At 47.1% G+C, this 15,975-nt stretch overlaps 1 protein-coding gene across 3 annotated transcripts in view; it reads left to right on the top strand.

The window, feature by feature from the left end:
• ASAP1 (ArfGAP with SH3 domain, ankyrin repeat and PH domain 1) overlaps window positions 1-15,975 on the top strand; it is a 328,274-nt gene that overhangs the window by 213,318 nt on the left and 98,981 nt on the right. For all 3 annotated transcript variants that reach the window (XM_073679894.1, XM_073679892.1, XM_073679893.1), the window contains 7 exons: window positions 809-881; window positions 7,553-7,698; window positions 8,667-8,741; window positions 11,067-11,116; window positions 11,239-11,368; window positions 14,486-14,571; window positions 14,670-14,745. In XM_073679894.1, coding sequence (XP_073535995.1) covers window positions 809-881; window positions 7,553-7,698; window positions 8,667-8,741; window positions 11,067-11,116; window positions 11,239-11,368; window positions 14,486-14,571; window positions 14,670-14,745 — 636 coding nt within the window. The remainder of the gene's footprint in view (window positions 1-808; window positions 882-7,552; window positions 7,699-8,666; window positions 8,742-11,066; window positions 11,117-11,238; window positions 11,369-14,485; window positions 14,572-14,669; window positions 14,746-15,975) is intronic.

Here is a 15,975-nt window from a genome sequence, read left to right as displayed (position 1 = left end):
TCTTGATATTTTTTTGTGGTTGATTGGCTTCTGTAATCCAGTCCATTGATCATTAATCTGCAGTGCTAAATCCTGACTGATAACAGAGTAACTAGAATTGATTTCAGTGACATGGTTAGTGCTATGGATTTCTGTGTATCTGCAGCGCTAATGTGTAGAATTGATGTTTGAATGTGAAGACCATGTGTTATTTAACGTTTATGTTCAACTTTAAACCCAATTTTTACATTTGCAAATAAAATCGATTTGGAATTTGTTTTTTATTAAAAAAAAAAAAAAATCTACCATTTGGCCTGCAGGTAATAGACTACAGTGCAGGCTGCATGATGCTTTTCTGTCAGTCGGATCACTGTCAAGTCTGCAGCTTCTCTCTGAGCTTCCCTGAAGCTGAAAACTAAAGAAAAAATAATAAACGTTAATCAAATAGGATTTTAGATTAATATAAGAATTTGTCAAAGGTAAGCTGTAAAGTTGAGCCGTCAGTGACAGATTGAGGACAGCACTGGATTGCGCAGCTTGCACTGTTACATGCAAGCTCTACGAACCAAATGGTCCAAAAATTTTTTTTAAGAAAAAACAATTGAAAATCTGCTTCATTTCTAAACGTGTATGCATTAAAAAATAGGCTTCAAGTTTGCAAATACAGCAGAATTCCAGTAACCCAGAAATTCCGCTAGTCCACCAGCACTGCCTGCTACATTAGATTCTTCATCTCTTGGATTGTTTGTTTCTAGGTGTCCACTATGTCTCTAGTTTGGGTATTTTTGCAGTACTGTGTGTTCTTACGAGTTCTCTTCCTGTTTTTCAGGCCTTAGATCAGGATCGGACTGCGCTGCAGAAAGTGAAAAAATCTGTAAAAGCCATTTATAATTCAGGTCAAGGTAAGTGCTGACTTGCGGAGGCTATTTTTAAGTTTCGCTAAGGACTTTACCAAATATTCTCATTGTCATCAGTTTTCAGTTTCTCCTATGGGAGAATCCTAAATCTTCGCAGTGCAGAGTATTTCAGGAATTGATTGTGTGTGTGTGTATGGAGCTGTGATGGTGAGGACTGGCCTGCCTAATAGAGTCTATGACCTGATGAGGAAGGATATGGAGACAAGTGGAAGGTGTCAGGCTTATGTAGTGAAGAATCAGGGGTTTCCAGCAGCGCAAAGTATTTCAGGAGAGACGTCTACTGGTCTTGTAATCATGTCACAATGTTAGTGAGGACAGCATTTGGACAAGGGACTTATTCTGATGTTGGGATAGGCAGGCGGACAAGTAGGAGGTCTCTCATTGAGAGTTATAGTGAATCCGGGGTTCCCCTGCAGCACAGAGTATTTCAGGAGAGCAATAAATTCATCTTGTGGGATGTACGGAGTATTTCGTATTATTTGCACCAGATTTTAAATCCATATTTGTGGGATTTCTGGCGTTACATAATGGAAATGTAGGGCTTATCAGTAATTGGATTGGATGGGGTGGATTTGGAGGCCGCTGCGCTGCCTGTTCTCTCCGCTCCTGGTCGCGCTCTGTCACTGCTGTATTAATGAAAACGAAAAGTAGAGAATGACGGCCAAGAGACAGAAGATCCCGATATTGTAGACCGGGCGGTTAAAGGGGTCAGCGCATCATTACTACCCCTGTCCAATAGAAGAGGGGGTCTCCAGCTCGAAGAGCCACAACAGAGCGACGCTGTGGAGTGTTTGGCAGGTCCTGGGCTAAGTGAGGCAAGTACATCAGTGGTAGTTTGCTACAGTGTGTCAGTGCAGGTACAATCCAGTCCAGGGTGTTTAAGCTCACAGAAATGGATACGATTGTAGCAAACCCTCAGCTGTGAGAAGCACTAGGTTTCCATCTTCTGAATGTTTCCATTCACTGATAGCAGAGATATTGACAATGACGGAATGTCTGTAAATCCCTGATGGAACACTGAGGATTTTCTCTATTAATGTCGGTGTTTGACGGGCGACCTCCGGAGCAAACACAATAGGATGACATTTCCGGTTTCCTGCACTTTTCAGATTTACTGTATAGACTGGAGCAGAGTCATCTCATGACTGCAGGGCAGGCGTTTTATGTCAGACACTAAAAGAATACAGAAAATAAACTAAGACGAGAAATAAAGAGTTTGGTCTGTGATCCACGTTCACACAGGCAGGGTCTCCTGCAGAAAATACAGCATCGCAGCTGTGATAGAAAGGTGTCAGGACATGCAGAGCATCGCAGCTATGATAGAAAGGTGTCAGGACACAGAGCATCGCAGCTATGGTAGAAAGGTGTCAGGACACGCAGAGCATCGCAGCTATGATAGAAAAGTGTCAGGACACAGAGCATCGCAGCTATGATAGAAAGGTGTCAGGACACGCAGAGCATCGCAGCTGTGATAGAAAGGTGTCAGGACACGCAGAGCATCGCAGCTATGGTAGAAAGGTGTCAGGACACGCAGAGCATCGCAGCTATGATAGAAAAGTGTCAGGACACAGAGCATTGCAGCTATGATAGAAAGGTGTCAGGACACACAGAGCATCGCAGCTATGATAGAAAGGTATCAGGAGAGCGCAGAGCATCGCAGCTATGATAGAAAGGTGTCAGGAGAACGCAGAGCATTGCAGCTATGATATAAAGGTGTCAGGACACACTAAGCTTCACAGCTATGATAGAAAGGTGTCCGGAAACGCAGAGCATCGCAGCTATGATAGAAAGGTATCAGGAGAACGCAGAGCATTGCAGCTATGATAGAAAGGTGTCAAGACACGCTAAGCATCACAGCTATGATAGAAAGGTATCAGGACATGCAGAGCATCACAGCTATGATAGAAAGGTGTCAGGACACGCAGAGCATCACAGCTATGATAGAAAGGTGTCAGGACACGCAGAGCATCACAGCTATGATAGAAAGGTGTCAGGACACGCAGAGCATCGCAGCTATGATAGAAAGGTGTCAGGACACAGCGCATCGCAGCTATGATAGAAATATGCCAGGACACGCAGAGCATCACAGCTATGATAGAAAGGTGTCAGGACATGCAGAGCATCACAGCTATGATAGAAAGGTGTCAGGACACAGCGCATCGCAGCTATGATAGAAATATGCCAGGACACGCAGAGCATCACAGCTATGATAGAAAGGTGTCAGGACATGCAGAGCATCGCAGCTATGATAAAAAGATGTCAGGACATGAAGAGCATCGCAGTTATGGTAGAAAGGTATCTGGTAACGCAGAGCATCGCAGCTATGATAGAAAGGTGTCAGGTCACAGAGCATCGCAGCTATGCTAGAAAGGTGTCAGGACATGCAGAGCATCTCTGCTATGATAGAAAGGTGTCAGGAGAACGCAGAGCATCGCAGCTATGATAGAAAGGTGTCAGGATAGGCAGAGCATCGCAGCTATGATAGAAAGGTGCCAGGACAGGCAGAGCATCGCAGCTATGATAGAAAGGTGTCAGGACATGCGTAGCATCACAGCTATGATAGAAAGGTGTCAGGACATGCGTAGCATCACAGCTATGATAGAAAGGTGTCAGGACATGCGTAGCATCACAGCTATGATAGAAAGGTGTCAGGACACGCTGAGCATCGCAGCTATGATAGAAAGATGCCAGGAAACGCAGAGCATCGCAGCTATGATAGAAAGGTATCAGGAGAAGCAGAGCATCACAGCTATGATAGAAAGATGTAAGGACAGGCAGAACATCACAGCTATGATAGAAAGGTGTCGGGAAAGGCAGAGCATCGCAGCTATGATCGGAAGGTGCCAGGATATGCGTAGCATCACAGCTATGATAGAAAGGTGTCAGGACACGCAGAGCATCGCAGCTATGATAGAAAGATGCCAGGACACGCAGAGCATCACAGCTATGATAGAAAGATATGAGGAGAAGCAGAGCATCGCAGCTATGATAGAAAGGTGTCAGGACACGCAGAGCGTATGATAGAAAGGTGTCAGGACAGGCAGGGCATCGCAGGTATGATAGAAAGGTGTCAGGACAGGACAGGCAGAGCATCGCAGCTATGATAGAAAGGTGTCAGGACACGCAGAGCATCGCAGCTATGATAGAAAGATGTCAGGACATGCAGAGCATCACAGCTATGATAGAAAGGTGTCAGGGCACGCAGAGCATCGCAGCTATGATAGAAAGGTATCAGGAGAAGCAGAGCATCACAGCTATGATAGAAAGGTGTCAGGACACAGCGTATCGCAGCTATGATAGAAAGGAGTCAGGACACGCAGAGCATCGCAGCTATGATAGAAAGGAGTCAGGACACGCAGAGTATCACGGCTATGATAGAAAGGTGTCAGGACATGCAGCGCATCACAGCTATGATAGGTGTCAGAACACGCAGAGCATCACAGCTATGATAGAAAGGTGTCAGGAGAAAAAGCGCATCGCTGCTATAAAAGAAAGGGATCAGGACACGCAGAGCATCGCAGCTATGATAGAAAGGTGTCAGGACACAGTGCATCGCAGCTATGATAGAAAGGTGTCGGGAGACGCAGAGCATTGCAGCTATGATAGAAAGGTGTCCGGACACGCAGAGCATTGCAGCTATGATAGAAAGATGTCACAGCACGCAGAGCATCCCAGCTATGATAAGGATGTCGGGACACGCAGAGCTTCACAGCTACGGTGTCATAGCACGCAGAGCATTGCACCTATGATAGAAAGATGTCAGGACACAGAATATCGCAGCTATGATAGAAAGGTGTCAGGATACACAGAGTATCGCAACTATGATAGAAAGGTGTCAGGACACGAAGAGCTTCGCAGCTATGATAGAAAGGTATCAGGACATGCAGAGCATCGCAGCTATGATAGAAAGGTATTACAGCTTTGATAGAAAAGTGTCAGGACACGCAGAGCATTTACAGCTACGGTGTCAGAGCACGCTGAGCATCGCAGCTATGACAGACAGTGGTCAGGACACAGCATCACAGCTATGATAGAGAGGGGTCAGGACACGCAGAGCATCACAGCTATGATAGAAAGGGTTCAGGACATGCAGAGCATCGCAGCTATGATAGTAAGGTGTCAGGACACGCAGAGCATCGCAGCTATGATAGAAAGGTGTCACAGCACGCAGAGCATTGCAGCTATGATAGAAAGAGGAGCTGTGGACTGCCCCCCACCAGTCTATGACAGCCTTATCACCTAATAGGGCATATGGGAAGGCTTTGTGCTGCACTATAGTGCTTTTCTAGTTGACGGTGCGATTCTGTGTGTAATCGGTGCCAGTACATATTGCGGTGGTAAGCGGATCACCGCCGGCACCTTCTTATCTGTATGAAGCCGCCAATTGATGGTCATTAAACACTTGAGAAGAGGTTGGTTTCCCAGCCGTGCTCCTCCGTGCAGGACCTGCAGTGGATCTTGGCTCTGGTACAGGAGCTGTTTTCTGATGAGCAGGCGCTTTCCTCTGCTGTTTGCTCATTAGTTGCAGTGTGTGCTCCAGGTAATCTCTGAGGCTGCGCAGCACACGGACGGACCTGGAAATCCAAAAGTATATCGGCGTAGGTAACAAGGGGCAGACAAAGGAATTTATTGTGGAATTGCAATAAATGCCAGGCCTGAGCGAAGAATGAAAGGTGTTTTCCCGTGAACAAAGTTCATTTTAATTTAATAGATTTTGGAACAATAATAATTAACTTCCACAATTGGATGTTTAAAAAAAATATTCCTGTGCTGAGATAATCTTATAAATGTGCCCCTGCTGTGTACTGTGTAATGGCTGTGTCTGACTGTACAGGAACATGGTCTGATCATCGGTCTGTGGTCATAAATCAGCTGAGAGGAGCTCAGAAAAAGACAGATAAAAGAGTTCCACACTCCGTAAGACTATTATAGCGAGCTCCCTGATGGATTCTCCAGTCACTTCTCAAGCTGCATTCAAGCGTGGGCGACCACCTCTCTACTGACTGATGGTGGGACACTTGTGGCATCTCCTGTGGGACAAGCATTTTTTTTTTCAGGACCACTGCAATTTTTAATTTTGTGCGCTTTCATTTTTTTTTTCTTTTTCGTCCAAAAAGCCATAACTTTTTTTTTTTTTTTTTTTTTGTCCCCATTTTTCTGGTCAGTGCAATTACAGTGATGCCAAAATTTCTAGAGTTGTTTTTTATTATTATTTTTTTAGTAGTTCAAAAACAGTTTAACTTGCTAAAGAAAAAAATATATATTTTTTTATGTAATTTTCTCAAACCATTTTTTTTTCTATTTTCGGCAGCTGTGAGAGGGCTTGTTTTCTGAGCACCATTTTAAGGTGCCTTTTGATCGCCTTGTATTGCATTTTTTTTTTTTCAGGAGAAATTCAACGATCAAAAAAAATGATAATTCCGACTTTTCCATTAATTTCCCATTATTCTTACCGCATGAAATAATGAATTTAATATTCTCATAGATCAGGCTTTTATGAACCCAGTGACATTGAATATGTTTTTTTTTTTATCTATTTTTTAGGGGATGGGGGTAAAGGGCCGTAATGATAAAAAAAAAACTAAAAAAAAAAATAATTTGTGAGTGATGCCACTCACAAATAATTTTTTTTTTTTTTATCATTACCGCCCTTTACCCCCATCCGCTATAAAAAAAATTCTATCATCGGGAGCTGTGTAAGGGCTTGTTTTCTGAGCACCGATACCATTTTAGGGTACGTTTTATTGCATTTTTGGGGGGAAATTAAACCATCAAAAAAAACAATAATTTAGGCTCTTCCATTATTTTCCCACCATTATTAAAAAATGTATTTAACACTATCATAGATCGATCTGTTATTTATTTATTTTAGGGGATGGGGTAAAGGGCGGTGATGAGAATATATATATATATTTTTTTTTACATTTTTGAAAACTTTTTTTAATTAAATCTCATTTTGTTTGAGTCTCCATAGGGAACGTGAACCTGTTTGATTGATCTTACTATATAGCTCAATAATACCGCAGCCAAATGTGCTGTAAAATGTGCAGATTTCATAAGATGTCTTGGGAGGGTCCTGCATTGTCCGTGCACAGCGGAGGTTTGGGATATGACAGTGTAGTCCCAATGACAGTACCAGGGTGATCACAGACGCTTTGTATAAGAGGCTCCGAGTCGTTCACAATGTAATTATTCAGCAAAAATACCAAAAAAAAAATCATGTTCTTGTTGGCTCCTCGGGAGACCTTGGGCAGACGCCAAAATATGTGTTAAATAATAGATGAAAGCCATATGCTCAGAGAACAGGAGGCTGAGCATGTGGACAGAGGTCTGAATAATAAGACAAGATTCTTTATTGTGGCCGGGGGTACATTACAGGGCGGCGTGCACCTCCTAACGCATTCTCTGAAATACTCTGTGCTGCTGGGGACCTGGGTTCCTTATGGTATTGCAGCTCAGCCTTCTTGAAGTTGATGAGGGTGAGCTGCAGTACCGCACACGACCTATAGACCAATGTGGCGCTGTTTCTTGACGAAAGCAGCCGTGACTTGAGAAGTCTTCCTCGTATTCTGTACGCAGCCCCAGTGCAATCCTCTTCTGATGCAGTGAAAGCTCCTTATGTCTACCTTCTGATATCACGATTTCTTTTTCCACAGATCATGTCCAGAATGAGGAGACCTACGCACAGGCTTTAGACAAATTTGGGAGCAATTTCTTAAGCCGCGATAATGCAGATTTGGGCACCGCGTTTGTGAAGTTTTCCACTCTCACTAAGGAGCTGTCCACGCTGCTCAAGAACCTGGTAAGAGACATGTCTTAAATATGTTAGTTGTGTACTTACAGGGAGCCAGGTTTGGTGTACAACTTTTTCGCAGTACGCTACTTAGTTCACACCGAGGACTAAGGGACCCCTTTTTTTTCTGGATCAATTTGACCCCAAGCAATGATACATTTTATCAAGATAAATGTAAGATGTGATAAGGAGAAACTATCAATGAGTAATAGGAGGTAATCTGCATTTCACCACCAGCCAAACGAAAAGTGGTGAAGATTCAGGCGATACCCACTGGTGTGCTGCAGCCGCTGCATTACATCACCTCCAGTGAGCATCTCTGAATTCTCAGGATTGTCCGGCATTAGAGGAGTCGGACCCCTAGTGATCATACACCGAGGCTATGTGCATGCCGGGTTTTTTTCCCTGAGTTTTTGAACACAAAATCCTGAGTTTTTGAAGACGGATTTGTGCTTTTCTGCTCCAAAAACTCCTAAAAAATCTTAATGTACCCGTCTTCTTATCAACTATACTGTGGATAGGTAATAATTATATTGTGTATTGGAAAACCCCGTTTAAGTGTGCTCTGAACACATCATCAGTTTGTTACATTGTATCAGTGCAATTAAAATGTATCCGTCCATAGTCTTGAGTGTTCACAGAGGTTTGTCTGGGCTGGATATGATAGTAACACATCTTACCTTGTAAGAAGTTCAGTCTCTGCATGAGGCTAGTGATGGATCCTACTCAATGACTGCAAGAAGAGACATTGAAAACAGTAACGAATTAAAGAATTGAAACACAGACGATAAAGTGGCAGAATGTATCCGTATAATAATGGTAATCAGGGGATGGCGGGAGAACGTAGGCATGCAGAGTTTCCATCGTCCGTCTGTGTCATGGCGCAAGATCTGGATGTCACTTTTCAGAATGTGTTTTATGTTTTGTGAAGAAAAATAATTTTTATTTATTTTGTTTTCTTTCTGGTTTTGTTTCAGCTCCAGGGATTAAGCCACAATGTCATCTTTACACTGGATTCACTTCTTAAAGGTGACTTGAAAGGAGTGAAGGGGGTAAGTTATCAAATTAAAGTATATTATTACACTTTATGTGCTGCGTTCCATCATTATTCAGCAAATTAATGTGATGCAATACATTTTCTCTAGTCACACCAAGAGCTGCACTCACTATTCTGCTGGTGCAAGTCTCTGTGTTCATACAGTCTGTACGGAAAGTACTCAGACCCCTTTAAATTTTTCACTCTTTGTTTCATTGCAGCCATTTGGTAAATTCTAAAAAGTTCATTTTTTTTCTCATTAAAGTACACTCTGCACCCCATCTTGACTGAAAAAAAACAGAAATGTAGAAATTTTTGCAAATGTATTGAGGAAAAAAACAACTGAAATATCACATGGTCATAAGTATTCAGACCCTTTGCTCTGCATTGAGTAGAAGCCCCCTTTTGAGCTAGTACAGCCATGAGTCTTCTTGGGAATGATGCAACAAGTTTTTCACACCTGGATTTGGGGGTCCTCTGCCATTCTTCCTTGCAGATCCTCTCCAGTTCCGTCAGGTTGGATGGTGAACGTTGGTGGACAGCCATTTTCAGGTCTCTCCAGCGATGCTCAATTGGGTTTAGGTCAGGGATCTGGCTGGGACAGTCAAGAATGGTCACAGAGTTGTTCTGAAGCCACTCCTTTGTTATTTTAGCTGTGTGCTTAGGGTCATTGTCTTGTTGGAAGGTGAACCTTCGGCCAAGTCTGAGGTCCAGAGCACTCTGGGAGAGGTTTTCATCCAGGATATCTCTGTACTTGGCCGCATTCATGTTTCCTTCAATGGCAACCAGTCGTCCTGTCCCTGCAGCTGAAAAACACCCTCATAGCATGATGCTGCCACCACCATGTTTCACTGTTGGGATTGTATTGGGCAGGTGATGAGCAGTGCCTGGTTTTCTCCACACATACCGCTTAGAATTATCACCAAAAAGTTCTATGTTCGCCTCATCAGACCAGAGAATCTTATTTCTTATAGTCTGGGAGTCCTTCATGTGTTTTTGAGCAGACTCTATGCGAGTTTCATATGTCTTGCACTGAGGAGAGACTTCCGTCGGGCCACTCTGCCATAAAGGCTTGACTGGTGGAGGGCTGCAGTGATAGCTGACTTTGGAACTTTCTCCCATCTCCCTACTGCATCTCTGGAGCTCAGCCACAGTGATCTTGGGGTTCTTCTTTACCTCTCTCACCAAGGCTCTTCTCCCACGATTGCTCAGTTTGGCTGGACGGCCAGGTCTAGGAAGACTTCTGGTGGTCCCAAACTTCTTCCATGTAAGGATTATGGAGGCCACTGTGCTCTTTGGAACCTTGAGTAATGCAGAAATCCTTTTGTAACCTTGGCCAGATCTGTGCCTTGCCACAATTCTGTCTCTGAGCTCCTTGGGCAGTTCCTTTTGAGCTCATGATTCTCATTTGGTCTGACATGCACTGTGAGCTGTGAAGTCTTATATAGACAGGTGTGTGCCTTTCCAAATCAAGTCCTATCAGTTTAATTAAACACAGCCGGACTCCAATGAAGGAGTAGAACCATCTCAAGGAGGATCACAAGGAAATGGACAGCATGTGACTTAAATATGAGTGTCTGAGCAAAGGGTCTGAATACTTATGACCATGTGATATTTCAGTTTTTCTTTTTTAATAAATTTGCAAAAATTTCTACATTTGTTTTTTTTTTTTCAGTCAAGATGGGGTGCAGAGTGTACTTTAATGAGAAAAAAATGAACTTTTTAGAATTTATCAAATGCAATGAAACAAAGCGTGAAAACTTTAAAGGGGTCTGAATACTTTCCGTACCCACTGTACATTACTGATCCTGAGTTACCTCCTGTGTTATACCCCAGAGCTGCACTCACTATTCTGCTGGTGCAGTCACTGTGTACATACATTACATTACTGATCCTGTACTGATCCTGAGTTACTTCCCGTATTATACTCCAGAGCTGCACTCACTATTCTGCTGGTGCAGTCAATGTGTACATACATTACATTACTGATCCTGAGTTACATCCTGTATTATACTCCAGAGCTGCACTCACTATTCTGCTGATGCAGTCACTGTGTACATACAATACTGATCCTGAGTTACATCCTGTATTATACTCCAGAGCTGCACTCACTATTCCGCTGGTGCAGTCACTGTGTACATACATTACTGATCCTGAGTTACGTCCTGTATTATCCTCCAGAGCTGCACTCACTCTTCTGCTGGTAGTGCAGGTGGTTTTCCTACATCAGATTACTCTTGCAGACACTGAATAAGCAGTAGTAGAGTTTGTGCAGCTCCATGTGATGATTTTCTCTCTTCATTGCATCTTTTTTTTACTATTTGGTGTTTTCTCTTTCTAGGATCTCAAGAAGCCATTTGACAAGGCCTGGAAAGATTATGAAACCAAATTGTAAGTGCGGCCATGATTGCGGAGGGGCTGGATGATGACAGTGATGTGCGGAGTCTGTTGGGGGTGCGGATCCGTGGACGGTCGCACTTGGCATTATTTTTGTTTATTTATTTTTATTTTAGCACAAAAATTGAGAAGGAGAAGAGGGAGCACGCGAAGCAGCATGGCATGATCCGGACGGAGATCACAGGGGCCGAGATCGCTGAGGAAATGGAAAAGGAGAGGAGACTGTTCCAGTTACAGATGTGTGAGGTGAGCGCCCCCTGTAGATTTGGGGGAGGATCAGCACTGCCCCAGCTATGAGCAGCACTTCCCATTTTCACATCTTTTCTTATGTCCAATTAGCAGGGGCTGACACCCGGCCCCGGGAATATTACAGGTGCTGGGACCAGAGGGCGAAATATCTGCAGGAGCCGCACACATACTGCACAACACAAGTCAGGGGCCCCAACAACCTGTACCCCATCCCTCCAGAGCAGAGGCCACTGTGCCGATCAGAGACAGGCGACACTCATACGCTGAAGCTTAGAGAAATATACTGTCTTGCTCCCGACTTTTTCTTCATTGTTGGTTGAGGTCCTTTCAGGACCGGTGACGTCTCCTGATCACTGCCAGAAAGCGAGAGCGATCGGTGCGTGTTTTAATGAATATGACAGGTGCACGCTGCCTGTGGATCTTACACATGTCCCACAGTTGTCTGCAGATGTAACAGACTCCCTTCACCTCCCAATCCAGAAGTTTGCGGAGCCGGAAAACCCCTTTAAGCACATGATTGTGCACTGAAACATTGCAGGCGTTCTTCTGAGGGGCCTTAGAGGCGGCACCCTACAATCTGATATCTATTTGCCCCAATGGTTGCACAAATTGTATAATCACTTGGAGAGTCTGCATGTTTCCCTGTTGGTAGTCAGTGATGCCGCTTCTAAAGCTGACGGTTATGCCGCGGCTGCCGGATGATGTTAACACTGTTACTGCCGAGTGCTGCCGTCTGTCGCTGCCCCCGAAGAGTGCTGCCGTCAGTCGCTGCCCCCCCGAGTGCTGCCGTCAGTCGCTGCCCCCCCAAGTGCTGCCGTCAGTTGCTGCCTCCCCGAGTGGCGCCGTCTCAGTTGCTGCCCCCCCCGAGTGGCGCCATCTCAGTCGCTGTCCCCCCCGAGTGGCGCCATCTGTCGCTGCCCCTGAAGAGTGCTACCGTCTGTCGCTGCCCCTGAAGAGTGCTACCGTCTGTCGCTGCCCCCCCGAGTGCTGCCGTCTGTCGCTGCCCCCCCGAGTGCTGCCGTCTGTCGCTGCCCCCCCGAGTGCTGCCGTCTGTCGCTGCCCCCCCGAGTGCTGCCGTCTGTCGCTGCCCCCCCGAGTGCTGCCGTCTGTCGCTGCCCCCCCGAGTGCTGCCGTCTGTCGCTGCCCCCCCGAGTGCTGCCGTCTGTCGCTGCCCCCCCGAGTGCTGCCGTCTGTCGCTGCCCCCCCGAGTGCTGCCGTCTGTCGCTGCCCTCCCCCGAGTGCTGCCGTCTGTCGCTGCCCTCCCCCGAGTGCTGCCGTCTGTCGCTGCCCCCCCCGAGTGCTGCCGTCTGTCGCTGCCCCCCCCCGAGTGCTGCCGTCTGTCGCTGCCCCCCCGAGTGCTGCCGTCTGTCGCTGCCCCCCCGAGTGCTGCCGTCTGTCGCTGCCCCCCCCCGAGTGCTGCCGTCTGTCGCTGCCCCCCCCGAGTGCTGCCGTCTGTCGCTGCCCCCCCGAGTGCTGCCGTCTGTCGCTGCCCCCCCGAGTGCTGCCGTCTGTCGCTGCCCCCCCCGAGTGCTGCCGTCTGTCGCTGCCCCCCCGAGTGCTGCCGTCTGTCGCTGCCCCCCCGAGTGCTGCCGTCTGTCGCTGCCCCCCCGAGTGCTGCCGTCTGTCGCTGCCCCCCCGAGTGCTGCCGTCTGTCGCTGCCCCCCCGAGTGCTGCCGTCTGTCGCTGCCCCCCCGAGTGCTGCCGTCTGTCGCTGCCCCCCCGAGTGCTGCCGTCTGTCGCTGCCCCCCCGAGTGCTGCCGTCTGTCGCTGCCCCCCCGAGTGCTGCCGTCTGTCGCTGCCCCCCCGAGTGCTGCCGTCTGTCGCTGCCCCCCCGAGTGCTGCCGTCTGTCGCTGCCCCCCCGAGTGCTGCCGTCTGTCGCTGCCCCCCCGAGTGCTGCCGTCTGTCGCTGCCCCCCCGAGTGCTGCCGTCTGTCGCTGCCCCCCCGAGTGCTGCCGTCTGTCGCTGCCCCCCCGAGTGCTGCCGTCTGTCGCTGCCCCCCCCCCGAGTGCTGCCGTCTGTCGCTGCCCCCCCGAGTGCTGCCGTCTGTCGCTGCCCCCCCCGAGTGCTGCCGTCTGTCGCTGCCGCCCCGAGTGCTGCCGTCTGTCGCTGCCGCCCCGAGTGCTGCCGTCTGTCGCTGCCGCCCCGAGTGCTGCCGTCTGTCGCTGCCGCCCCGAGTGCTGCCGTCTGTCGCTGCCGCCCCGAGTGCTGCCGTCTGTCGCTGCCGCCCCGAGTGCTGCCGCCCCGAGTGCTGCCGTCTGTCGCTGCCGCCCCGAGTGCTGCCGTCTGTCGCTGCCGCCCCGAGTGCTGCCGTCTGTCGCTGCCGCCCCGAGTGCTGCCGTCTGTCGCTGCCGCCCCGAGTGCTGCCGTCTGTCGCTGCCGCCCCGAGTGCTGCCGTCTGTCGCTGCCGCCCCCCCCGAGTGCTGCCGTCTGTCGCTGCCGCCCCCCCCGAGTGCTGCCGTCTGTCGCTGCCGCCCCCCCCGAGTGCTGCCGTCTGTCGCTGCCGCCCCCCCCGAGTGGCGCCGTCTGTCGCTGCCGCCCCCCCCGAGTGGCGCCGTCTGTCGCTGCCGCCCCCCCCCGAGTGGCGCCGTCTGTCGCTGCCGCCCCCCCGAATGGCGCCGTCTGTCGCTGCCGCCCCCCCGAATGGCGCCGTCTGTCGCTGCCGCCCCCCCCGAGTGGCGCCATCTCAGTCACTGCCCCCAAGTTGTCCCGTACATTGTGTTTCTGCACCCGTCTTAGATCTTGATTTGCATTTTAAAATGAGTACGATGCCATAAGCGCGATCAGAGAAACTATGAAGAGCTGGAGAAATTGAATTGGTTTGGTCTGGTCTTGATTTTTATGTGAATGAGACTGTACTGCAATACCAGCCTCAGCCTGTGCAGAATAATGGCGCTATTTCGAAAGCACTAGATTTCCTGTATTGAGGTGGTAAAGGTCCCAGCACTTGTAAATACACCTAATGGCACCAGGAGTAGAATTTTCCGTTGACTGCTGAATATAAATATACGGCAGCACGAGCGGGATGATGATTTAATTACCCGCTCGGCCCCTTCATATACAACACCCGCACAACCTGCAATTACACCCTAACCGCTGTCTTTGTCTTCTGACAGTATCTTATTAAAGTTAATGAAATCAAGACGAAGAAAGGCGTGGACCTGCTGCAGAATCTGATCAAGTATTACCACGCGCAGTGCAAGTGAGTACGGGGTTAATGTGAGAGGCAGGGGGCACGTATGGAGCCCACGTGGCACCGTCCGGTGATGGAGCAGCTCGTCATGCCTCTTTCTTTCTCAGTTTCTTCCAGGACGGCCTGAAAACTGCAGATAAACTGAAGCAGTACATCGAGAAGCTGGCTGCCGATCTCTACAATGTAAGTACTGGGGTGCTATTAAAGGGATTGTCCAGATCTAGAAAGACATGACTGCTTTCTTCTACACACTGCGCCACACCTGTCCATAGGGTGTGTGTGGTATTGCAGGTCAGCCCCATTCACTTATATAGAACACTTGATTCGCACTGACAGCGAGGAGTGGGGGCAGCGTCAGTCGTCACATAGCTTTTCTACTTACTGTTTGTGAGAATGTTGTGTACCGCACAATCTGCCATAAGTCATCACGTGAATCATGTACTGCGTACAAAGCAATACAATTCTACATTTAGTGATAATCCCCAGGAATTGGAGAAGTGCTCATAAATCATAACAATTGATTACTACAAGTTCCTGTTATTATACAGTCAGTGTTACGTATTGTTTTATCTGGCAACAAGGAAGGAATTCCTCAATACAAGAATATAACTACTATAATACTGCCCCTTATGTACAAGAATATAACTACTATAATACTGCCCCTATATACAAGAATATAACTACTATAATACTGCTCCTATGTACAAGAATATAACTACTATAATACTGCTCCTATGTATAGGAATATAACTACTATAATACTGCTCCTATGTACAAGAATATAACTACTATAATACTGCCCCCTATGTACAAGAATATAACTACTATAATACTGCTCCTATGTACAAGAATATAACTACTATAATACTGCTCCTATGTACAAGAATATAACTACTATAATGCTGCCTCCTATGTACAAGAATATAACTACTATAATACTGCCCACTATGTACAAGAATATAACTACTATAATACTGCCCACTATGTACAAGAATATAACTACTATAATATTGCCCCCTATGTACAAGAATATAACTACTATAACACTGCTCCTATGTACAAGAATATAACTACTATAATACTGCCCCCTATGTACAATAATATAACTACTATAATACTGCTCCTATGTACAAGAATATAACTACTATAATACTGCCCCCTATGTACAATAATATAACTACTATAATACTGCTCCTATGTACAAGAATATAACTACTATAATACTGCCCCTATGTACAAGAATATAACTACTATAATACTGCCCCTATGTACAAGAATATAACTACTATAATACTGCCCCTATGTACAAGAATATAACTACTATACTACTGCCCCTATGTACAAGAATATAACTACTATAATACTGCCCTCTATGTACAAGAATATAACTACTATAATACTGCTCCTATGTAC

This window comes from Phyllobates terribilis, unplaced genomic scaffold (assembly GCF_046119375.1).
Source record: "Phyllobates terribilis strain yellow unplaced genomic scaffold, ASM4611937v1 Scaffold_4__5_contigs__length_816908805, whole genome shotgun sequence".
NCBI classification, from domain to species: domain Eukaryota; kingdom Metazoa; phylum Chordata; class Amphibia; order Anura; family Dendrobatidae; genus Phyllobates; species Phyllobates terribilis.
This window is presented reverse-complemented; position numbering and strand designations above follow the sequence as displayed.